Below are 9,737 nucleotides of genomic sequence, written 5' to 3'. Positions count from 1 at the left end.
ATTTTTGTACAAATGTTCAAATATTTGGCTTCTATGTACCGTTCACTATCTCTACAAAAGTGGCCCGGCATGGCCAGGTGATTAACGCATTCGACTCCTAATCTGAGGGTCGCGGGGTTGAATCCCCGTCACACCAAACATGCTCACCCTTCCTTTCAGCCTTGGGGGCTTTATAAAGTGACGGTCAATTCCACTGTTCGTTGGTAAAAGAATAGCCCAAGAGTTGGCGGTGAGTGGTGGTGACTAGCTGCCTTCCCTCTAGTCTTACACCGCTAAATTACGGATGGCTAGCGCAGATAGTTCTCGTGTCGTTTTGCGCCAAATTCAGACAAACAATCTCTGCAATAACACCATCTACAGTTTCAGTTAAATAATAAAGATCTTTAATAATAAAAAGTTTTACAGATTACACAAAAACGGGAATCTCTTAATCAATTCTTCAGTTTCATAAGGAAAGAATATATGCTTATTTTATTAATGAGTGACATTTCTTTGAAATTTTAGAAGTTAAAGTGTTGACTTCAGGATTCTGAAATTGGGACGTCGTAAGAGTGACAGATAAATAGACTTGAAACACGGAGAGAAACTTGTCGGAAATAAAGTTTTGTGTTGCTATTTTCCTTTTAATTTCCCGCAAAGCTACACTAGGGCTGTCTGCACTAGCCGTTCCTAATTTAACAGTGTAACACTAGAGGGAAGGCAGCTAGTCATCACCACCCACCGCCAACTCTTGGGCTACTCTTTTACCACCGAATAGTGGGATTGGTTCTAACATTATAATGACTCCGCGGTTGAAAGAGTAAGCATGTTTGGTGTAACGGTGATTCGAACCCGCGACCCTCGGACTACGAGTCGAACGCCCTAGCCATTTGATCATGCCAGGCCATGGAAATAAAATATCTCTAAAAGTGATCCATATAAAGATATTGTTTTATGGGAGACGTAAATTTTATTGAATTTTTCTAGTGAAAATTTTAGGAGAAGCTGAAGGGAAGAAAAACAAATTTATGAATGGCGCCTACTATTGTTTTTTGGGTAGTTTACTCATGCAGTAAAGGCCATAACCATGAATCCTTTTAGGGAAGTTTTACACTCAAATTCTACAAATTACTTAGAATAATTGTTTGTTTGTTTTTGAATTTCGCACAAAGCTACTCAAGGGCTACCTGTGCTAGTCGTCCCTAATTTAGATGGTAGGCCGCTAGTCATCACCACCCACCGCTAACACTTGGGCTGCTCTTTTACCAATGAATAGTGGGATTGACCGTCACATTATATAGACCCCACGGCTGAAAGGGTGATCATGTTTGGTACCACCGGGATTCGAACCGGCGACCCTCAGATTACGAGTCGAACGCCTTAACCCACCTGACCATGCCGGGCCTTTTAGGCTAATTAATTTGTTATTAAAAAATCAATCAAAGCTTGTTTTTCCCTTTACTTTTGTCCAATAAGAACTCCGAAATTGGAATCATTCCAGGTGATTTTATGTGACTCAAATGTCCATGCTTTAACACCCCTTCCCCAAAAAAGGAAAAATGCATGCACCTATAGGCAGAATGGAAAGAACACAGGTGTGGTTGGGTTGTTAGGTAAAGCCTGGAAAATAATGAAACGGAAGTGATAAATAATACAGATTTGTACGAAGGCCAAAGAGTCAGATTATATAAAGCTTGTTTTTACATTCAAAAGTTAAATAATTTTGGTATATTGTGCTGTGAAAATACTTTTTATGATAATTACGACTCATATAAAACTCGTTCTTGTAGTTAATTTTCACTTTCTTTTAAACAGTCTTTAAATCCTTAGTTTGTCAGTATTTTTCAGTATACATGAAATACCGTTATTTGTGTGTGATGTTCCCGACTTGACGTCGGTATTTCATGGATTATACAGTAAGTACAAAGATGAAAATTCCCAGTTTTAACAAGTTTGATATGACTGGAAGGACTGATCTATAGGGTATTTTTTATTAATCAGAGGGGGCAAATAAAAGTACAGAGTTTCTTCTTCGAATTATTTATATATAATCTATTTATAAAAATAAGTTGGCAGTTAATATTTTGTGAAATTCATACAAATTGAGTAGAGCAATATGTCAGTGCAACTATAGCACAGAATGTTTACTTGAAATGTATTAAGTTAATATATTTTTTTAAATCGGTGTTTTTAAAAATCTTTTCAACTTTCTATCTTCAATATCGTTATTTCTTTTAATTTTATTCTGCCTGGAAAGGTCGACAGATGAGTAAGTAAGAGAGGGAGACAGAATTGAAGCTGATTTTAAAAATTCTAACCTTACTCATTGCTTTAACTATAGTAATTTGTAGCTATAGTTTTTTTTTTCTTCAGAGAATGTGTAAGATGTGAAGAAAAAGAACCCTACGAACATGACATGGCGGACGTTTTATTATCCTTAAAATGTGCTGTTGTGCATCCAAGTACAAGTGTAGGAGTTGTTGTACCATCTTTTGGAACATTGTCTTCCTCAACTTACTTCCATCCTAACAGTAGTCAATTACCATCTTCATCGCCAATGTCACAGTCATCCTACAACTATAAAGGGATCAATTTTGGAGAAAGACTCTCCTCACAGAGTGTCAATTCTCCAGAAAATCATATTTCTTACTCCCTGTATCCCCAATTACAGGTGAGTAGCAACAGCTCTTTGGACTCTCAAAGGATACTACACTATAAAGCACATATTCCTTCTCCCACATCTATAGGCATAGGTGACTGTAATGGAGCTTCTCAGCCTATACAACCACAAGGGAGCACAATATTCCCAACACCAATGGATGTTAATTTATCTATGAATATGACCATGGCAGTTTCAGGTTTTGGAGATCATAAGCTCTGTAATGGTTTTGGAGAAGCTCAACCAAAGGTTCAATGGAGTGCTTCTATTGGAGCTCCTGGACAGTGCAGACATACCCAAGTGCAAGAAGATTGCGGACACGTACAGGCAGCTCACAGATCTCTTTCCCCTCCATATAACTCACCCAGTACTGCAGGGGTGTATTCTTTTACTGCTGAACTACAACCTGGTAAAACTGTCACTCTTCAACCACTGGAAAAAGAGTTCCACTCTAACATGTCTCCTCTGAAATATCTGAACTCTTGTTTTCCAGGAACAAATCACCTAGATAACAACTGTCATCAGTTGGTAGCTACAGAAAAACCACAGCCACGGTTTGTACCAGTTGGTCCTCACACTGCACATTTGTTCTCCCAAACAGGTGGCATGGAAGATGTTTTATCATCTTGCACTAAGCCTAACTTGTGTCAAGTATGCGGTAAAACCTATGCACGATTAAGCACTTTGAAAATACACTTACGAACACATTCTGGGGAGCGACCTTATTGGTGTAATACGTGTAACAAGTCTTTTTCCCAGGCGGCTAACCTAACTGCACACATTCGTACACATAGCGGCGAAAAACCTTTCCGATGTCCTCTTTGTGAGCGACGTTTCTCTCAGAGCTCCTCCGTCACTACGCACATGCGCACACATTCTGGTGAACGACCCTACTCATGTTATACATGTAAGAAAACATTTTCTGACAGTTCCACTTTAACAAAACACTTACGAACTCATAGTGGAGAAAAACCATATGAATGTAAATTGTGTTTTTTGAAGTTTTCTCAGTCTGGAAATCTCAATCGGCATATGCGTGTACATACAAGCACAGGATAAACCTCATATAATGACTGCATGAGTGTGTAAAACAGGTAATGAACATTGTAGCACATATCAAAATTTCTACAATGCCACAATCATTCGTAATACTTGACATATTATTGTTTGTTTTTTGAATTTCGCACAAAGCTACTAGAGGGCTATCTGTGCTAGCCGTCCCTAATTTAGCAGTGTAAGACTAGAGGGAAGGCAGATAGTCATCACCACCCACCGCCAACTCTTTTACCAACGAATAGTGGGATTGACCGAAACATTATATAGACCCCACGGCTGAAAGGGCGAGCATGTTTGGCGCGACGGGGATGCGAACCCGCGACCCTCAGATTACAAGTCGCACGCCTTAACACGCTTGGCCATTGACATATTAAAAGTAATTTTGCAATAATAATAAAATAATGTTCTCATAGATTTATACAGATCAATTTTGCATATTATTGTTTAAGAAATGTATAATCCAAACTAGATTTATAGACATTACTATTGAATGTAATAGGAAATGTTTATTATATCTTTGTACACTCTAATTATAAAACAAAACAAAACATTTTAGCTCACTGCTAAATGAACTAATGTGCCTAAACATAACTTGGTACAACTTTCTTTTTTGAGAATTTTACTCCAGTGTAATTTATAAGGCAGTTTCGAAAAAGAAAATACATAAAAAACATTGTTTTGATGGTTTAAAGAAACATATATTAAATGGCAATTACATTACAAAGTTATTAGCTGTAAAAACCATTTTAGGTGTATTTTTATCATCCAACGGAATTGAAAGCAAACATAAAAAATACACCGCACGCCTTAATATCAGAGGCTGGTAACTATCAAAACAACGGCCAATAGAATACATCATTTGGCTGTGTCATTCATTATTGACCAACTTACTGTACAAGTTGCACATTTCGGTGATTACCCAATTGGTTTAATAATGATTAATGTCGAAAACGCTATTTAACATCTCGTTATGATCTTGTTTCCAGCAAGAACTAATGTCGTCAGATCGTCTATTTGTTCGTTTGAAGAATATTTATGACAGAGTCGAGACGTGTCTGTTTTCTGGCAGAACGATAGAAGTCATGAGGGTTTAATGAAGAGCAGATATATTTAAAACAAGTCCAAATACCGAGTACTGGCAGCAATTCACCATTGACTGTGTATGAAATTATACCTTATAAAGTAGTGATCAGAATATGAGATACACAGAAGAATAACCATCTTAATGAATTTATTCTTTAAGAAGTTTCAATCCCCAGTAAATATAACAATAAAACCAAGCTAAATATATCCTCTCGTATCTAGTCGACAAAGTGTAATTTAAACCAACATCATAAAAACACACAACATGCAACATATTTCATAAGTTTATTAACACAAGAATGTGGGATTGAATGGGTAGCTCCTATTCATACACAACTGCTTGCTAAATACAAAAACAAAACCGAAAAGCTTTTGATGATTGACAAAGTACTTTTTTAAAGTATTTACTGGAAGTGTAAGATATAATCGTATAAACTGTCCAAAACAAATTGTGTTCCACAAGAATTTTTAGCAGTGGCTAGCTGTTTATCATTTAATAGTCTGTAAAATGTGTACGTCGACATACACACACATAATGTAAACTCTGTAGAAAGGTATTTTAAGGGTCTTAAATACCAATACAAAATATATATATAAACCTGATTTATTATAAAAAACAATAAAAAAGGTTGAACAAAGTAAATTTATGTAGCGATCTTTATTTGTATTATAACTTAGTCACTTGAAATGAATATTTTATTTCAAGATATTCACTTTACACTCTAAGCATGTCACTATCTGAATGTTCAGGAAAGGTTAGTTCTTTTGAAGCCAACCATTTCAATAATGTTTAGATAATAACTGATTACTAGAAAACCCCAAAAAACAGGGTTCAGGGAGTCATTGTAATGTCACATTCTTATGACTTTGTTATCAAATTACACTTTCATGTTAATTAATCTGTAAACATGTTCTGATGAACACTGTGAACTTTTATGGCACTAAATAAAAATGTGTAGTACTTGCTAGCTAACAAATATTTACTCGAGATGTAAGCAAGAATAAAAAACATTTTGTAATAGTGAAGCAGTTAATAAATTTACTCATTTTTAAAGCAGGTTTTGATTTTGAATGTGTTTTATACTGATTGTCACATTTCATTTTCAAAAATCATGGACAAAAACAGAAAGAAAAAACAATAGTGAGAAAAGCCCTATTTTAGTTTGAGTAAAGCAAGCACTGAAAAAATTAATTTATTTTTGGTTAAACTTTATAATTATCACTCATTCTTTAATAAAATGATGAAATTACAAATACTTAATAAGTTTTGGGTTGCATGAAACTGGCAAAAACACAAGCCTGGGATGCATATATTTTATCCTTCTTTCAAAACACCTGTTTCTAACAAGATTGTGATAATTTTCTTTATTAGTCTTAACTCAAACTGGTCTACAATTCAAAGGACTAAGGAACTTTTGTTCAATAGAATATGAATATATTTTGGGTCAAAGTGGACTTAAATTTTGCTTTACTGTTCTTATTATAAAACAACTACAACTATGCATCTGGTTGTGTTCTGCAATTTCTCACACTCAAAGAAAACTTGCCACATTTAAAGTACTGAGCATCTTTCACTGAAAATCTGTGACGTGTTCTCATTTATAATTAGTGTGTTATGTAAATGTGAATTTCTCCAATGTCAGGATGGTCACATTGACAAATTATGTCTTTCACGATTGGATAAGCTATGAAAGAGCCACTGGTGGCTCTTGTAAGGAACCCAAATTATCTTTATTGTTTTTCTTCACATTTAGCTTTAAAACAACACAGGTATTTTGTATTTTTGAAAAAAATTTAGTAAAAAGTTCCTTTTACTCGATACATAATCTATTTAATAGTTTGGCTCATCTGATAAATCATTTTTGCATAAAGCAATAATCTGAAATAAGAAAGACTAATTGCTATGTGAAATGAGGTCAAGCGAAGTGTTGTAGAGCATGTTTCCATCCAACACGTTCTTGAAACAAGTTGAAAAGTGAAAAAAAATTTACTTGTGTAAGATGTTAATAAAAATCAAAAGAAGTGGTTCAAGCTTCTCTGAACATTATTTGATATACCTTCAGTTTTCACATTTATTTCCAGGTTTAACCCTTTGTACCCTATGGATGAAAGTGTACATGTGTTGACCTCCTTTTACAGGTTACATTCAACATTTAATTAAACACTTTTATTATCAATATATATTGATAAGTTTGACACCAAAATTCAGTTTACAATTCAAATTTTAGTACAAATTTTAATTTCAAAGGGAAATATTTAAATAAATTCTCAATTTCTTTATACCACATAACATTTTTTTCACTATGAATTGCTAATTTTAGATTTTCTTTCTACTCCTGTATGATCTCCCAAGTTTCCCCTGATTATTATACATTTGTACTACAGGTGCCACCAAGTTTAAATGCCAACTTATAGCCTCTAAAGTGACAATCATAGCACATTCTGTCTTACAAAAAATTTGTAATCAAGCAGCAAAAAATCAAGAAGTATTTATAAGAGAAATCAGTTTTTGTATATAATGTATCATGTGGTATTTATAATCCTGCTTTAACCCTTCCTAGTCATGCTCAACACTCAAAATATAAAATTTATTTTAACTGGTTAACTCCATTTTCCAGACATTTTATCAATGGAAATATGGAATGCCAAGTGTTTTGTGTAATATTATTATGCACAATATTAAATAATGATATATATATATATAAAGCTGTTAACAAACGAAAACCTGTAGGACATCCCAATATTACGACATTATCAAAATGAAATACACATATTTGTTACCAAATTATTTTTAACCAACAGAAAGAGAAGATTCCAACTCACTGAATGCAATGAGAATAGGATCATTCAGATGAAAGTTTTGAAAAATTTATAATCAGTTCATTGTCTGACATTATTGAAGCTCAGTTCAACCAGGTATTGACATCATTTTAGCTCATTTATGGTTTAGTTAGAAAGCTAGTTAAATAATAGTAATTTGAAGACATTCAATGTCTTCATGCATCTTTACGTGTATGACAATTTTTTTATTATGAATAAAAAATTCATTCGTGAGACAACACTATAGAGATCTTGAATATAAATGATACTTGCCAATCAATTAACTGGTGGTCCCATTAATCAGTTACACATGACTGTTATGGTGAGTATAATAAGAAAAATATAGCAGATACTAACAGATGGTGCCTTTCATTTGGTCAACAGTTTACTATAAGTCACAGTGGAATATATCCTTAATAGTCCCACCCCCAACTTCATCAAAACTGAACAAATTTATAGTTAAAAAAAAGTGTATTAATTTAGTAGTCAACAATGTGACTGTGCTTAACAATAAACACAATATCAATATTTTAATTACTTGGATAGTATGAAAAGGGTAAAAATAGTAACAACCAGAAAATCTAATTTAGATTATTTATTTATGTAGCAATTATTTTAGTCATAATTTTACTAAATCAGTTATTGTGACAATCAAAAACAATAACAACCAGAAACACTAATTTAGATCAGTTGGTTATATCTGTGAGGATTGATGTAATAAAAAAATACTATTATTTTTATTTCACAGAAAGCTTCTTTATGGCTATCTGCATTAGCCATCCTCAACCATAAACTGTAAGGATATTCTTTTACTGAGGAAAGGTTGGATTGGCCATCACATAAATAATGCTTGCACAGCTGAAGGAGGGAGCATGTTCCGTGAATGTTTTTAAACCAAAGACCCACATATTGCAATTTGAGTGTCTTAATCACTAATTTCCATAAACTGATTTAATTATAATTTCAAATAATCAATTAGTTCATGTGACACTAATTAATGTAATAATTGATTAAAAGTAATTAATTACATCAGCTTGCTCTAGTTACAAAAAATTATGCCTAGTGAATATCAAAGCTTGAAAAAGACAAGGTTTTAGACATAAGTACTAGATTTCTAGTTTTAGTCAAATTCTTATTTATTGTTATAAAAGCAAGTAAAATGTAAAAGTTAGATACTTAAAATTACAAAATCTCAAATGAAAACAATTAAATAAACTACTTATGATATCACATGCAACACGAGACATGACTGTGTAATTTGAAGTGCACACTGTTAACCCTATTTTTCCTGTACACAAAGTTGTCCCACATAATAAACAGTTTAAGTGTAACTGTAAAGAAATAAAACTGAGTAAAAAGTCTATTAGTTTTGGGTGTAAGAGTAAAATTTATGCAACTGTCTGTTACAATGTGCATTCATTCTAAAAAGAAAAAAAGGAACTTGGATGTATTTCATATATATATATTTTTTTATGTATTGGTTGGAAAGTTGTACTGAAAAACTTTTGACATTCATTTAGGATGTTCTAGAGGTTATGCAAAGAAATTTAAAACATTTAATTTAATTTTTGCATGAAAATCACTTTGGACTCAGACTAACCCAATAAAGGCTTCATAAATTCGGAGACAAATATTTACTAAAAATACTTTATTATAAAACCTGATTTTTTTTTTGTACAACACTCACAATGTGTACTAAATACTTGCTAGATTTCATGAAGATAAACTACTTAAATTCAGAATTATAGTATGTATAGTTTCATGATTACCTGATGGTTACAAGGTCAGTCAAAATGAATGAACCTGTGTACAGAATATTAAAAAGTAAACACTACAATACAAAAGTTTTCACCTAAAATTACATTCTTTATGTAAATAACTTTCATACAGTGAATAATGTACAGTAAAAGGATGTGAAATTCATACATTTAACCAGATAAATCATTGGCCTCATACAGAGTTTGGTCATAAAGTTCAGCAGTAACTACTTTACCTCCAAAATACCTTCCATTCAATGCATCTCTTGCCTTGTTTGCCTCTGTAGATAAAACAGTTACAAGAACATTATATATTTTATCCACTGCAACTATGAATAATAGCTGTTAGAAGCTGTGTTTAAAGAGGTTTTTAATAATTTCTT

General features: G+C 33.1%; 2 protein-coding genes across 8 annotated transcripts in view; one reads left to right on the top strand and one right to left on the bottom strand.

Moving 5' to 3' along the window:
- The first annotated feature begins 2,395 nt into the window (after positions 1 to 2,395).
- On the top strand, positions 2,396 to 3,960 carry LOC143232613 (uncharacterized). The gene has a single exon (XM_076468244.1). It carries the CDS (start codon positions 2,396 to 2,398, stop codon positions 3,695 to 3,697), a length of 1,302 nt encoding a protein of 433 aa, XP_076324359.1. The 3' UTR covers positions 3,698 to 3,960.
- Positions 3,961 to 9,230: 5,270 nt separating this feature from the next.
- The window catches only part of hfp (Poly(U)-binding-splicing factor hfp), a 59,461-nt gene continuing 58,954 nt past the window's right edge, over positions 9,231 to 9,737 (bottom strand). For all 7 annotated transcript variants that reach the window (XM_076506727.1, XM_076506720.1, XM_076506748.1 and 4 more), the window contains one exon: positions 9,231 to 9,635. In XM_076506727.1, the coding sequence (XP_076362842.1) occupies positions 9,526 to 9,635 (110 nt within the window). In that variant the 3' untranslated portion in view covers positions 9,231 to 9,525. The remainder of the gene's footprint in view (positions 9,636 to 9,737) is intronic.

The sequence above is a fragment of the Tachypleus tridentatus genome, chromosome 1 (assembly GCF_004210375.1).
Source record: "Tachypleus tridentatus isolate NWPU-2018 chromosome 1, ASM421037v1, whole genome shotgun sequence".
NCBI classification, from domain to species: domain Eukaryota; kingdom Metazoa; phylum Arthropoda; class Merostomata; order Xiphosura; family Limulidae; genus Tachypleus; species Tachypleus tridentatus.
This window is presented reverse-complemented; position numbering and strand designations above follow the sequence as displayed.